The following is a 16,392-nucleotide window of genomic DNA, read 5'->3' as shown; positions in this document are numbered from 1 at the left end:
TTCTCATTTGTTTAAGGTGATTATTGCCTGGCATTTTTGTAAGTAAACATTACTTGCCTGAATATTATCTGGATTCTGACACATAAAAGTACAGACTGCTTTGCTTCAAAAATGCAGTTGATCATTGTGCAATCTTAAACAAACATTCTGAAATTTTGTGGAAGGAAGATCATGAATGAACCATCAAAAGATGACTGGGTTTGGGGCACTGTCAAGATATCCTGCAATGATAATTAGGAGATGATATGATAGAATTCCAGTTACTATAACCATTTCTCCAAGATGCTCAATGACTTCAGTTTTTCAACATTCAATCAAATATTGGATTGATAGTACCTCACCTTGGGAATTCAGCTATTTGATCCAGGTCTGAAGTCTGGAGTTCAGTGGTCCTGTAAAACTAGGCATCACTGAGTAGGCTATTTATTAATACCAAACTCCATTTGACTATTTTTGACCTTGCTAGGTTAGTTGTCAGCGTTATTATTGTATTGCAATATTTAGTCAAAGAGAAGGGCTACACATTTTCTTCAGTAATACAACTGCTATATTAGCTGATCCCACTGCTTTTATTATATCTAGAGCTCTCAGACATTTCTTGATGTTACGTGGAGTAAATTCTGTGGACTGCAAACTGGCCTCTATAATGGTAGGAAACCCAGTGGGAAGCCAAAATGGTTCATCCACTCAGCACTTCTGATGAAACATGGCTTCAACCTTTTCTTTAGCTATCAGAGGAGCTGGTACTGAGAGCGGAGATATTGTTGGATCCTGTTCCTCCCACTGGCTGTTTAATTGTCCGCCGCCATTTATAGGTAGATGTGGCAGGAATGCAGAGCTTTGATCTAATCCATTGGTTATGAGATAGCTTAGCCCTATCTATTGTATCATACTGTAGCACGCAAGTACTCCTGTTTTAGCTTTACCAGACTGACAAGTTATTTTTATGCATCACTGGTGCTGTTCCCAGCATGACCTTCTGCATTCATCAATAAAACAAGATTCATCTCTTGGCTTGATGGTAATTGTAAGTCAATGATAGGCTGGGGCACAAGGTTACAGATGGAGAAACATTCTGAATGCTTACCACATGATGCAATTTAAAATCATGTTGTTTTCTTTCATTCCTTTTCTGACAAAAGGTCTTTAACCTGAAACATTACTCTGTTTGCTTCCCACAGAAACTGCTTTATCTGCTTACTGTTTCTAATAAACTCGGTTTTTATTTCAGATTTCCAGCACCTGCGGGGTTTTATTTTATTTTCATTGAATGTCATTTGTAGTACTTGACATCAGATCAGGAAAAAATGTTGTCACACAAAATGCAAAATGAAACCATGAAATGTACGAAAACATGATGATAAAATAAGTATGTACTACTTGAAAAATGTACTACTTGCCATTCCCTCATATTGATAACAGCTACAGTTTCTCAACTTGAAGGGATGAAGATACACCTCTTATTTCATAAACCTTAATTAATAACAAGTTTTCGGAAAGCAATGAAGATCCTCCTTCTCTGTCCATGGCCACTCAGCTGTAGAAGGATTCTTCATCGCTGGTTCCGTAACAGTTCTGTTTTACCAGACAGGGTTGCTAGCCCCAAACCTGGAGGACTGGTGGACCACTCTTAGTCTAGCCTTTACTCTTTGACCTGTTTGGCATGGGTGACTCTACCAAGAGCTAAAGTATATTGCCCCAATGCCAGCCAACATATCTCTCTGGGTCATGGAGGCACACAAACCTCCAAAACACAACAAGGTTGTGGTCCTCCTGGAGGTTAATTAATAAGCAGCAGTGATAAATGCAATTAATTGAAAATGATACAGTGATTTTAAATGATATACTATTCTGTTATTAAAATATATGGAAAAATATAAGGTGATGATAAACATTACAATATACCAAGTTAAATACCTTCAGATTTTAATAGTGAACACACATTCAACATGCTACACATTTTCACAGATACTCAGGTGCTAAGTCAGGCTTCACTTGACATATTTAAAATTTTCATAAATCCTTGTGATATAGTAGGAGGCCAGTCAACCTATTGAGTTAATGCCTGCTCTCAGCACTATCTCATCAATCCTATAGCCACTTCTATTTTCTATGTTAACTAAGTATTTCTCTCACTTGTCTGTCAACACCACTCTACCCCCACCAATTCTTCTGCTACCCACCTGCTCTAGGGGTGAATCACAGCAACCAGTTAACCTAACAACAAGCACTTCTTCTGGATGTGAAAGAAAACCAGAGAATACAGGAGAACCCCACACAGTAACAGGTAAGACATACAAATTCCCCACAGAATGAACCTGAGGTCAGAGTCAAAGATAGGTTGCTGGATCTCTGATTTGGCTGCAATACTTGTAGCATTATTGCTTTATCCTTTAATAACTGTTCCAAATTGAAAATGTAGAAGGAAATCCATATGGAATTACTCTGAGGAAGTTCAACAGTTCAGGGTTTACATTACCTATTTAAATTCTGTGATACCTTTATGGATTCTGCTGTTAGGAAATTCCAACATAGAGAAATTACACTTTACATGTGGATTGTGAAAAAAAATTGATAGTCAAATTTTCCATAGCTTATTTCAATGAGAATTCTTAGATTGACGAGATGCCTAAAACTTAATAATGGTAAATAATAGTACTTAATAACATTTAGGGTTTCTTTTCTTTCTCCATGAATTTTTATAGTTTAGTTTATGAACATTTGGGATTTCTACCATCTAACTCCTTAACAGATTAAATCATTTCATCAGGAAGTCATGTAGTAGAACCAGTGCAAAGTTTCAGAGCATTCATTTCTGACAGTTCTAATAAAAATGTTAATATCAACCCAAATGACTACCAAGTTTCAATACTGATATTTTTGTTTTGGAGAAATCTTGGTTTCAATAAATCAATGCTTAGATTTGACCACTGCCTGAGCATGCCTGTTTGCTACACAAGTCATGGACATTACTTCTTTTTGTGGGGGGGGGGGGAGAGAGAGAGAGAGAGAGAGAGAGATTGACAAAACTTGTAACATGTTGGTTCAGTTCATGTAAATTTCAGAATGTACATTAAGCTCAAAGGCATTCAGTAGAACCAATTTTAACTTCAATTTGTACAAATGGGTCATAACATATTTAAAATGGCGCTGTGGTACCAATTGTCTCATAAACTACCATCTTGAAAGAGGTTTATTTGGTTTATTCCTGGATAGTGAAGCTTTTATGTACTATAAAGCATATATTGATGAAAAGATTCTGTATTTCAGGTGATGAACAATTCACAACGCATGTCAAGGAAAACCATTAATTAATATACCACAATTAATATTTTTTTGCAATAACTTCAGGTATGGTCATTAACACTGACTTTAGACAATATTTTTTCTTTGACTCTTCAAATGACTCTTCACTTCATTGAAAGCAGATTCTAATGATGGGCAGAGGACACAATATCCCAACGTACAGTGGCAGAATTCCATCAGGTTAAAAGGTGAAACGTTTTACTCCAGTTTGTAATGATATCTCTTAAGTTTCTTTTCAAAGTAATGTGCAAGATAGAACCAAAGGAAAAATTCAAATACTCTGTTCAGGAAATTTCTAAAGTCAGCCTGCATTTTTTTGGTGTGAGTGTGGAAGAGATCCATAAAAACACCCTAAATTTTAAAGGCTTAACTATACTACTAATAAGACTTGAATTATTTGATACACTTTTGAACATGTAAAATGCAAAGGTAGATGCTGGCATTTATGACAGCAATGAAGATCTCCATCTCCTCTGGTATTCAGGGCTTCCTTCATCATGTCATAGAAACATAGAAAACCTACAGTACTATACAGGCCCTTCGGCCCACATAGTTGTGCCAAACATGTACCTACCTTAAAAATTACTAGGCTTACCCATAGTCCTCTGTTTTACTAAGCTTCATGTACCTATCCAAAAGTCTCTTAAAAGACCCTATCGTATCCACCTCCATCACCGTTGCTGGCAGCCCATTCCACACACTCACCACTCTCTGAGTAAAAAGCTTACCCCTGACACCTCCTCTGTACCTACTCTCCAGCACCTTAAACCTGTGTCCTCTTGTGGCAACCATTTCAGCCCTGGGAAAAGCCTCTGACTATCCACATGATCAATGCCTCTCATCATCTTATACATCTTTCTCAGTAGATTTCTCTCAGTTTTCACTACTGTGAGTTATGCAAGTCTCAGGTGGAGACTCAGGAATACCATCACACTCAAATGTAAAAGGATTCTTCATTACCAAGAGCCCTGTCTCCAGCCAGGTTAGCTCTTCAGGTCATTGAGACATGCAAGTTTCCAAACCACAACAAGGTTGTGGTCCTCTTGGAGGAAAGGCTAGATGTGATGTCCCCAAATAACAATGTTGTGCAAGCCACCTTAACTCCAGTACCTGTACATAAAGGTCACTGCAGCATTTAACATCTAAATCCAGGTATGGTAATTCCATTGGTCACTGCAAGAGAAAGGCTACTAGCTAGTTTCAGAAGATCTTTGAATTCGGGCTACCAAAATTTTAATTGAAACCGTCACACTACTTGAAAAGGTTCTGTAGAACAAAAGGAGATACAATACTCTGCTTAGAATGAATAGATTTAATGGCACTGTAGTTGAACCTTTATATGGGTGTATAGTTCAGATACATAAAGTTAGGCTTTAATTTCTGTATACTGTACATACTTTCCCCAGGTTATGAGTGCATGAATTATTTTACCTTTACTTACTAACAAGCTCTGATATACTGTACATATGTGTCCATTCCTATGAATGACCAGACTTTCCTCTCTCTCTTTCCACTTATATTGTTTTTTCAGTTTCATGTGTCTTTGATACCATTAACTACAATGTTGTAGAGGTATGGTTACCTCTACGAAAATGGAATTCTTTTTCTGTACTTACTGACATAGAACATAGAACATACAATAGTTCAGCACAATACAGGCCCTTCAGCCCACAATGCTATGCCAACCCTTAAAACCCTGCCCCCCATATAACCCCTACCTTAAATTCCTCTGTATACCTGTCTAGTAGTCTCTTAAATTTCACTAGTGTATCTGCCTCCACCACTGACTCAGCAGTGCATTCCACGCACCAACCACTCTCTGAATGAAAAACCTTCCTCTAATATCCCCCTTGAACTTCCCTCCCCTTACCTTAAAGCCATGTCCTCTTGTACTGAGCAGTGGTGCCCTGGGGAAGAGGTGCTGGCTGTCCATTCTATCTATTCCTCTTAATATCTTGTATACCTCTATCATGTCTCCTCTCATCCTCCTTCTCTCCAAAGAGTAAAGTCCTAGCTCCCTTAATCTCTGATCATAATCCATAATCTCTAAACCAGGCAGCATTCTGGTAAATCTCCTCTGTACCCTTTCCAATGCTTCCACATCCTTCCTATAGTGAGGCAACCAGAACCGGACACAGTACTCCATGTGTGGCATAACCAGATTTTATAGAGCTGCTTCGTTACCTCGCGGCTCTTAAACTCTATCCCTCAATTTATGAAAGCTAACACCCCATAAACTTTCTTAGCTATCCTATCTACCTGTGAGGCAACTTTCAGGGATCTGTGGACATGTACCCCCAGATCCCTCTGCTCTTCCACACTACCAAGTATCCTGCCATTTACTTTGTACTCTGCCTTGGAGTTTGTCCTTCCAAAGTGTACCACCTCACACTTCTCTGGGTTTAACTCTATCTGCCACTTCTCAGCCCACTTCTGCATCCTATCAATGTCTCTCTGCAATCTTCGACAATCCTCTACACTATCCACAAGGCCACCAACTTTTGTGTTGTCTGCAAACTTGCCAACCCAACCTTCTACGCCCACATCCAGGTCATTAATAAAAATCACGAAAAGTAGAGGTCCCAGAACCGATCCTTGTGGGACACCACTAGTCACAACCCTCCAATATGAATGTACTTCCTCCACCACAACCCTCTGCTTTCTGCAGACAAGTCAATTCTGAATCCACCTGGCCAAACTTCCCTGGATCCCATGCCTTCTGACTTTCTAAATAAGCCTACCATGTGGAACCTTGTCAAATGCCTTAGTAAAATCCATGTAGATCACATCCACTGCACTACCCTCATCTATATGTCTGGTCACCTCCTCAAAGAACTTTATCAGGCTTCACCCACTTCAACTCTACTTCACATTCCCATTCGGATATGTCCATACATGACCTCCTCTACTGCCATGATGAGGCCAAACTCAGGTTGGAGGAGAAACACCTCATATACCGTCTGGGTAGCCTCCAGCCCCTTGGTATGAACATTGAATTCTCCAAATTCTGGTAATTCCCTCCCTCTCCCTTCCACCATCCCACTTCCACTCGACCTCCTCTTCTAGCTGCCTATCACATCTCTCATGATTCTGCCTTCTTCTACTACCCATAATGCTTTCCCTTTTCATTCCTTCTTTACCTCTCCGGCCTATCCCCTCTCTGCTTCCCCTCCCCCACCCCTTGATCTTTCCTCTGTTTTTCACCTGGCACCTTCCACCCTCCCCCCACCTTCTTTATAGGGCCCCTGCCCCCTCCTTCTTCAGTCCTGATGAAGGGTCTCGGCCCGAAACGTTGACTGCTCATTTCAACGGATGCTGCCCGACCTGCTGAGTTCATCCAGTTTGTTTGTACGTCTTGATTTGACCACAGCGTCTGCAGTGTACTTTGTGTTTATCAGGCTTGCTAGACACAATCTGCCCTTCACAAAGCCATGCTGACTGTCCCTGATCAGACCATGATTCTCTGAATGCCCATAGATCCTATCTCTAAGAATCTTTTCCTCCCTGCTTCCCCTCCCCCACCCCTTGATCTTTCCTCTGATTGGTTTTCCACCCTCCCCCCTCCTTCTTTAGTCCTGACGAAGGGTCTCGACCCGAAACGTTGACTGCTTCTTTCAACGGATGCTGCCCGCCCTTCTAAGTTCATCCAGCTTTTTTGTATGTCTGTATTCTTTCATGCTTGTTCCCTGCCTTTAGTGCCTCTTCCTCATTCTTCATGATCAGCACTATAGCTGCTTATTATTATATCATGCAAAGGCCCTCCCCACGTTATGAACACCTGACATAAACACTAGTACATATTAATGAGCTCCCACAAATATATTGAATTTAAAAAAGAACCAGTCTCAGGAAAAAATCCTGTTTTCCCAGAATCTCCCTGCACTATTAGAAGCCATTTTGCACTTAAGGACAAAGGCTACCAATTTCACATGGACAGTCACTTAAGAGAGTTGCTTTAAAATTGATATGCAATCACTTCTATTAGAGCATTTATACTCTACTATGTAACAGTCACTAACATTTCAAACCCATTAACATTAGTTATGGAATGTGGGACATCTTGATTCTTCATTTTAAACCAGGCAGGGGAAGGCAATAAATGTTCATAATAATTGGCCCTCATCAACACAATTCAGTGCAATATTGTATGGTGTGAATTTGTGTATTTTCAGACTTATGGAAAAAAAATTATTAGACCAATAAAAAAACAGGAATCCATATGTAACCCAGGAACAATGGGAAGTGCATAGCAAGCAACAATGATTTTGCAAATCCTTAGTGGACAACGTTGCAGAGATCCACTATTATGACTTCAAGCATCCAATTAACTCAATGGTGATGGTAGTTCCTTCTCACTCATTGTACCTGTGAACTACTCTATTTATGAAGTGTGATCAAGGTCATTTGGTACAACTGCAGAGAGCCCTAATAATTAAACAGTCTTTACAATTTATGTTTTCAAATCTTGAGAACTGATACACTAGATTGTTGTGTGATGAAAGTAGCATGACACCTTCCCGCATTTCCAATGTTCATCAGTAATATGAAATTGGAGGCACTAGGCAGTAGGTGAAAATTGATAGGATGCTCACAATTACCATACATTAAATGGGAGTTTGAGTACCGCATGCATTCCATCAATTACATCTCTGGGAAAGCTTCCAGTCTGAAATGTAAAAACACTATTTTTTGCTTTGTTTGTTCTGTCAGAAAGGTTATGAATTACATAACTCTCCTACACAGAGTTAGTCTTTCATTTCATAGGGCACAGCTAACAGTACTAAAATCAAAAAGAAGAAATTAACAGATTTTATCTAATAAAGGGGTGGTGTCTTAATTGAGTTTAGAATGATGTGTTATTGAAGAGATGAATGGACATAAAGTCACATGGTCCAAATCAAACAGAAAAAAGTAACTTGTTGCAATGTGCACTATATCTGTTATCTATTTCAAATCTTTTCCATCCTTCTTTCTCTGAACTGTTTAAAAATGTTTCCTTAAAATAATGTCATTGAACTCTTTAGAGAATCATTTTTTCTACTTCAATCTAGGAATAGATAATCCAATGTTCTAGAATTAAGATCATATTGGTTGCTACATTGCATGGAATCTCACTTATCTCAGGAGAACGATTGCAAAGTTACATTGGATAAATGGCACTTAATTTTAAAATAGTCTTCATACACTTGTTAAGAATACAAAGACAAACAATTCTTAAATACAAGCACTCTTTATGACCTTCACTTTTCTCTAGCCCTATATTTCTCCCACTTTTTTTTTGCTTCCAGATATCCCCTTACCCAAGAAAACCACCAAATTTTGGGCAGACCGTGGACTTGACATCTTACTGTGCAACCCCAGAAACTATTGTTTCAGGAGCAACCCCAGAAATCAATCCGATTACTTCCCAGGATTGGAACAATGTACATGTACAGCACCTATAAAAAGTACTCATCCCTCCTTGGGAGTTTCCATGTTTTATTGTTTTACAGCATGGAATCACAGTGTGTTAAATTCGGCTGTTTTGACAAAGATCAGCAGAAAAAGAGTCTTTCATGTCAAAGTGAAAACACATCTCTACAAAATGATCTAAACTAATTACAACTAAAAAACACAAAATTATTGATTGCTTTAATATGACACATCAAATCGTCACTGGTGCAGCCAATTGTTTTTAGAAGTCACACAATTAGTTAAATGGAGAACTGCTTTTAGAGACCTGAGTGCAGTCAAGGTTATTCAACTGATTGTAGTAAAAATACACCTGTATCTGAAAGGTCCAACTGCAGGTGAGTCAGTATCCTGGCAAAATACACCATGAAGACAAAAGAACACTCCAAGTAACTCCATGGAAGATGCTAGAGTCCATTATTAAGGATGAAATAGTGGCATATCTAGATAGCAGTGATAGGATTGGGGCGAGCCAGCATGGATTTACCAAGGGTAAATCATGCTTGACTAATCTGTTGGAGTTTTTCAAGGATGTAACCAGGAAGTTAGACGGGGGAGATTCAGTGGATGTAGTGTACCTCGATTTTCAGAAGGCATTTGATAAGGTCCCTCATAGGAGATTGGTGGGTAAAATCAAAGCTCAGGGCATCGGGGAGGGGGGGGGGAAGACATTGACATGGATAGAAAACTGGTTGGCAGATAGAAAGCAAAGGGTAGTGGTGAATGGGTGTTTCTCGGAATGGCAGGTGGTGACTAGTGGGGTGCCACAGGGCTCGGTATTGGGACCACAGCTGTTTACAATTTACACCAACGATTTGGATGAAGGCATTGAAAATAACATCAGCAAATTTGCTGATGATACTAAGCTGGGTGGCAGTGTGACATGTGATGAGGATGTTAGGAGAATTCAGGGTGACTTGGATAGGCTGGGTGAGTGGGCAGATACTTGGCAGATGACGTTTAATGTGAATAAGTGTGAGGTTATCCACTTTGGGAGTAAGAACAGGAAGGCAGATTATTATCTGAACGGTGTAGAGTTAGGTAAGGGAGAAATACAAAGAGATCTAGGAGTCCTTGTTCATCAGTCACTGAAGGTGAATGAGCAAGTGCAGCAGGCAGTGAAGAAGGCTAATGGAATGTTGGCCTTTATTACAAAGGGAATTGAGTACAAGAGCAAGGAAATCCTCTTGCATTTGTACAGAGCCCTGGTGAGACCACACCTGGAGTATTGTGTACAGATTTGGTCTCCAGGGTTAAGGAAGGACATCCTGGCTGTAGAAGAAGTGCAGCGTAGATTCACGAGGTTAATTCCTGGGATGTCTGGACTGTCTTATGCAGAGAGGTTAGAGAGACTCGGCTTGTACACACTGGAATTAAGGAGATTGAGAGGGGATCTGTTTGAAACATATAAGATTATTAAGGGATTGGACAAGATAGAGGCAGGAAATATGTTCCAGATGCTGGGACAGTCCAGTACCAGAGGGCATGGTTTGCGAATAAGGGGTAGGTCATTTAGGACAGAGATAAGGAAAAACTTCTTCTCCCAGAGAGTTATGGGGGTCTGGAATGCACTGCCTTGGAAGGTAGGTGAGGCCAATTCTCTGGATGCTTTCAAGAAGGAGCTAGATAGGTATCTTATGGATAGGGGAATCAAGGGATATGGGGACAAGGCAGGAACCGGGTATTGATAGTAGTTGATCAGCCATGATCTCAAAATGGCGGTGCAGGCTCGAAGGGCTGAATGGTCTACTTCTGCACCTATTGTCTATTGAAAAGGTTATTGAAAAGCACAAGTCAGGAGATAGATACAAGAAAATTTCCAAGTCTCTGAATATCCCTTGAAGTACAGTTAAGTCAATCATCAAGAAATGGAAAGAGTGTGGCACAGCTGTGAATCTGCCTAGAGCAGGCCATCCTCAAAAACTGAGAGACCGTGCAAGAGGGGACTAGTGAGGGAGGCCACCAAGAGACCTAGGACACCCCTGCAGGGGTTACAAGCTTCGGTGGCTGAGATGGGAGAGACTGCATATACAACAACTGCTGCCTAAGTTCTTTACCAGTCACAGCTTTATGGGAGAGCGGCAAAGAGAAAGCCACTGTTGAAAAAAACTCACAGCTGGGGGGGGGGGGAAGACTATGGGTTTCTAAAGTTTAACTGACATTCATTCTTTGGGGACACTCCTTTGTTTTCGTGGATGGTTGCAAAGAAGTATTTCAGGATGTATACTGTTTCTGTATACATGTATCTGTATACATTTCTGACATTAAATGTACCTTTGAAATCTCAGCTGGAGTTTGTCAGAAGGTATGTGGATGACTCTGAAGTCAGCTGGAAGAAGGTTTTATGGTCTTATGAAACCAAAATTGAGCTTTTTGGCCACAGACTGCAAACACTGTACATCATAAAAAACACATCATCCCTACTGTAAAACATAGTGGTGGCTGCATCATGCTGTGAGGATGTTTCGCTGCAGCAGATCCTGGAAGGGTTGTTAAGATAGAGGGTCAAATGAATGCAGCAAAAATCAGGGAAATGCTGATGCAGTCTGCAAGAGAACTGTGACTTGGGAGAAGACTTGCTTTCTAGCAAAACAATGACACCCCCCCCCCCCCCCCACCCAAGCATGAAGCCAAAACTACACAGAAATGGCTTAAAAACAACAAAGTTAATGGCCTGGAGTGGTCAAGTCAGAGTCATGATCTCAATCCAATTGAGAATTTGTGGCTGGACATGCAAAAGCCTGTTCACTCACGATTACCATGTAATCTGACAGAGCCTGAGTAGTTTTATAAACAAGAATTGGGGTTTATTGCAGTGTCCAGACGAGGAAAGCGGATAGAGACCACAGATTCAAGGCTGTAATTGCTGCCAAAGGTGCATCTACTAAGTACTGACTTGAGGGGGGGGGGGGGGTGAAAACTTCTGCAATCAATTTTATTTATATATGTAATTAATTTAGATCACTTTGTAGAGATCTGTTTTTACTTTGACATAAAAGAGTCTTTTTCTATTCATCAGTGTCAAAAAAGCCAAATTAAATCTACTGTGATTCCAGGTTGTAAAACAATAAAATGTGAAAACTTCCGGGGGGGGGGGTGAATATTTTTTATAGGCACTGAATTTTGAATAAAAATCTGCCGTTCCTAATGTGAAACACCAGAGAAGCGTGACTTAATATCACGATTTTAATGTTTCACCAAAATATATTGTGTTGATATAGGTTGAGCTATACTCTACTCTAAATCATCTGCATCATATTACCGAAATACGGTTAGTTTCCCTCAATTTTTGATTGTCGTACCACAACTTAGCCACATATTTGTAAAGTTCGTTTCTCAAAAGACTCTCCACTAAACCATCTGAACGGGGCAGAGTTCCTCCACTGCTTGCACTAAATTAACTCATCCCTGGCATCGGGGCTATTGTCATCAAAGGTGCTGGCGTAAGTTACCAACAGTAATTTACCCCTTTGAACTGTTATAGAATACGTCTACCGCAGATGCAGCTTCATAGTGTTGAGATTTAAATCACTTCTGGTGCGCCGCTGATGGCATGATGATTTTAAATAATTGAAGAGCCGCCACGGACGCGTCATTTATTAAAGAAGGGCCTCTTCACTTATGGATGAGGAGAGCGGTCGCCGTTACCGCACCTCGCCCGATTCGAGTGGCCGGCAGTGAAATCGCGCGATGACGCGGCCGCCGTCCCTCCTCCGAGCACCTCGACCGTCCGCCGTGCGCGAGGGGCGGGTGGGCAGGCGCGCGCGCGCGCGCGCGGTCCCGGGGCTGGTTGCCGGCGATTGGACCGAGGCTGCAGCGCGAGCGCGAATGAAGTTGGAGCAACTTGGAAGCGGATTCAGTTGTCCTGTGTGGACGGGAGTGGGAGCGAGCCCCCCGGGGACATCCGCGCAGCGCCCTCCTCACCGCCACCTCTCTCCCTCCCACCCTCGCTCGGCCGTCTCCCAAAGTCTGCTCGCTTCTTTAACACCCGCGCACCTTCCTTAAATCTTGTAAGGTGTGTGTGTGTGTTTTTTGCGCGATGGAGGAGGAACTCCACCGTCATTACCGCCCGGTGTCAGCTGTTTACTCCGTGAAGAGGCAAAAATGCGTATTCGCCGAGGGCAGCGGCGCAGGGACAGGAATTACCGCTATGAGTATTTGCGAGGAGTGTGCATTTTAAATCTGGAAATCTGCCACAGGCCTCTCACTCCCTCACCCTTCACTTCTCGATTCTTCCATCATCACCATCATTAAAACGGGCTACATGGATATGTCAAGGAAAGTTGAATTTTCCGCTGTCACCTCCAAGGTTCCGGGCTATTCTGACAACTCTGTCGGGCTTCGGCTGTAGTTTTTGCTCACTGCTGTCTTCCGCCTACCCTTTCAAACCCAAGACTCTGCAGGCTTCTGCAGCAACGATGTCCAAGGTATTAAAAAAGAAAAGTCATTGGACCAATAAAGTCCACGAAACTGTGATATGTAGAAATAAGGATGGGGAACTTAATGTGGAGATTAAAGGTGGCGCTGAGAATGGTCTGTTCTCTTATCTGGGAGAAATGAAGCAAAACAAAATAATCTATCAGGTCGGAAAACTGCATTCTGATGACTTGTTGTTGGAAGTCAATGACACAGCAGTGTCTGGACTCACTATCAGAGATGTATTGGCTGTGATCAAGCATTGTAAGGACCCAATTCGTTTGAAGTGTGTGAAACAAGGTATGGTTCTCTTATAGTAAATAACTGCCACTTTCTTATTTGGTGTCAAGATATTTTTCCAGAGTTGTAATATGTAAATAAGATTCAGCAGCATACTACAAAGGTGGATTTTGAAGCATGTGATTGTTTATGTTTTGATATCGTTTATTGCTTAATGCTGTACAGTTAAAAATATGGGAAATTAGATGGCAAAGTTTTCTTATAAAATTAGCAGTTGTCTTTGCTATTTTGAAATTCCTTAGATAGCTTGACTAGTGTAAAAACAGCACAGTTTCATTGTGCAAAGTGTAGTGTACAACTTGCAGTAATTTTATTTGAGTCAAGTGGCATAGTTTTGCTTTCTGTTTCATTTCAAATTGTTAATTTTAGTTTCTGTTAAAAGTTGTAATAATTTAGCCTGAGTTATCATTAGCTACTTGTTTAGGAATTATATGCATTTAAAATGGTTCAACATCAAAAACCGTATTTATGAATTTAACCTCACCATTGTTATTTTGTATATTGAAATAATTACTAGTCATGTACAAAATTGTTTTGACAATGATGTAGAAAACCAGACAATGTTGATAAAACTGAAAATTCTTGCTGACATGTTCTCTGTATTGACATATTTTAAAGCTCTACCGTTATTCCTAACTGAGTTATGTTGACTTGCAAGGTTTAGTAAAGGAATTTGTAAACATTGTTATTCTTGTTTTCTCAGTATTGGAACAGTTTTGTTTTGCATGTGTGTGCACATTACACAAGTGCCCATGTTATTCGATAAGATTGAGTTAATCAGAACAAGTTAACAAGTTTCTAAACATCAGGTTACTTTTGATAAATGCCAAAAACTGCATTAACTGAAGTAACTGAACATAGATGAAATTGAGTGGATACTGTTTGACTGTATTTTTAAATAAGTTTCTCAAACCTGATCTGGTGACTAATATTCCATGGGATTCTATGTTAGAACTTGTGCTTGGGACTTGAATTACATTTCAAACACTCAACATCAGTAAGACAAAAGAGCTGATTGTGGATTTCAGGAAGGGTGAGATGATACCAATCCTCATAGAGGGATCAGAAGTGTAGAGACTGAGCAGCTTCAAATCATGGTTATTTTTTCATTTCAAACAAAATGAAAAAGTAACTATGAAGGTCAATTGGAAAATGCAGCTTTTCTTAACCAATAAATCATAGTGCACTAAATGTCAACAATGCAGAGTTTATACTTGCATTGATTAAGCAATCCATTATATAAAATGCTATTGTTAGTGATGTGAGGATGGTGAAAGTAGACAGGAAAGTGAAAGTGTTGACAAAGATTAGGCTAAATATTAAACTTGCCTGTGATTAGAAATCAAGATTTTATGAAGGAGCTTCCAAAATATTTTGTAATTATAATTTTCATTATTATCTATTTTGATTTGGTTGCTCTAAATGTTGATGCATTTTTCAAATGAATAGTGCTGCTTCTTGCCAGACTCTAATGAAACTAAATGAAATATTTCCAGACCCCAGAATAAAAGGTGAAAAATTTGAGCCCTACAAATAAATCTACTCTTTATATACACATGACTGTGTGGCTATGCATAGCTCAAATACCATCTATAAATTTGCTGATGATGCAACCATTGTTCGTAACATCTCCGGTGGTGACAAGGGGGCATACAGGAGTGAGATATGCCAACTAATGGAATGGTGCTGCAGCAAAAACCTGGCACTTGACGTCAGTAAGACGAAAGAGCTGATTGTGGACTTCAGGAAGGGTAAGACGAAGGAACACATACCAATCCTCATAGAGGGATCAGAAGTGGAGAGACTGAGCAGCTTCAAGTTCCTGGTGTCAAGATCTCTGAGGATCTAACCTGGTTCCAACATATCGATGTAGTTATAAAGAAGGCATGACAGTGGCTATACTTTATTAGGAGTTTGAAGAGACTTGGCACATCAACAAATACACTCAGAAACTTCTATAGTTGTACCATGGAGAGCATTCTGACAGGCTGCATCACTGTCTGATATGGAGGGGCTACTGCACAGGATCGAAAGGAGCTGCAGAAGGTTGTAAATCTAGTCAGCTCCATTTTGGGCACTAGCTTACCCAGGACATCTTTAAGGAGTGGTGTCTCAGAAAGGCAGCATCCATTATTAAGAACCCCCAGCACCCAGGGCATGCTCTTTTCTCACTGTTACCATTGGGTAGGAGGTACAGAAGCCTGAAGGCACACACCCAATGATTCAGGAACAGCTTCTTCACCTCTACCATCTGATTCCTAAATGGACATTGAAGCTTTGGACACTATCTGTAATTGATTTACTTGTTTGTTTATTATTATTAAGTTTTATTTTATTTATTATTATTTTTTCCCTCTGCTAAGATTATGTATTGCATTGAACTGCTGCTGCTAAGTTAACACATTTCACGTCACATACCGGTGATAATAAACCTGATTCTGATAGGCAAGATTAATACTCAAATCTTGGTGACATTAAATTGTGGTTATATTAGTTTTGGAATTTTGAAAGGTATGCATTTCCCGTCCATCCCTAATAAAAATAAAAAGTTGGCAAAGAACTACTGCTTTGTTCAGCTGCTGTTCTTGACATGTAGATGCAGTGTCAGTGCTGTTTAACTAATGAGTGAAACCAATTCTTTAATAGATTTGACAATTGCCTTCCTGTTCACAACCCCCTTGGCATACCAGTCCAGGTGCAGAGGCACCCTATGCTCCCTCAGCACCAATACCTCCTCTCCTCCCTCCTCCCCACTCCAGTTCAACACATGGATGAACAATACCACTGTCTACATCCTATCCTTGTCCTGCACCTACCATCCACACCTCCGCATACCAACTGCTATTGTCCTGGTCTTCAGCTTTCCCAGCCCCCACCTTCCACCAACTTCCCAGACATCGTGGTCTCGCCTTCACTACT

At 40.5% G+C, this 16,392-nt stretch overlaps 1 protein-coding gene across 14 annotated transcripts in view; it reads left to right on the top strand.

The window, feature by feature from the left end:
* Positions 1–12,529: 12,529 nt before the first annotated feature.
* Positions 12,530–16,392, top strand: part of magi2a (membrane associated guanylate kinase, WW and PDZ domain containing 2a) — a 552,919-nt gene continuing 549,056 nt past the window's right edge. For 7 of the 14 annotated variants that reach the window (XM_059987241.1, XM_059987240.1, XM_059987239.1 and 4 more), the window contains exon 1: positions 12,530–13,473. In XM_059987241.1, the coding sequence (XP_059843224.1) occupies positions 13,176–13,473 (298 nt within the window). In that variant the 5' untranslated portion in view covers positions 12,530–13,175. The remainder of the gene's footprint in view (positions 13,474–16,392) is intronic. The other 7 variants (XM_059987235.1, XM_059987233.1, XM_059987232.1 and 4 more) reach the window with 3 other exon arrangements.

This window comes from Hypanus sabinus, chromosome 13 (genome assembly GCF_030144855.1).
Source record: "Hypanus sabinus isolate sHypSab1 chromosome 13, sHypSab1.hap1, whole genome shotgun sequence".
Classification (NCBI taxonomy): Eukaryota; Metazoa; Chordata; class Chondrichthyes; order Myliobatiformes; family Dasyatidae; genus Hypanus; species Hypanus sabinus.
The sequence above is the reverse complement of the archived record's forward strand: the minus strand, read 5'-3'. Positions and strand labels throughout refer to the sequence as shown.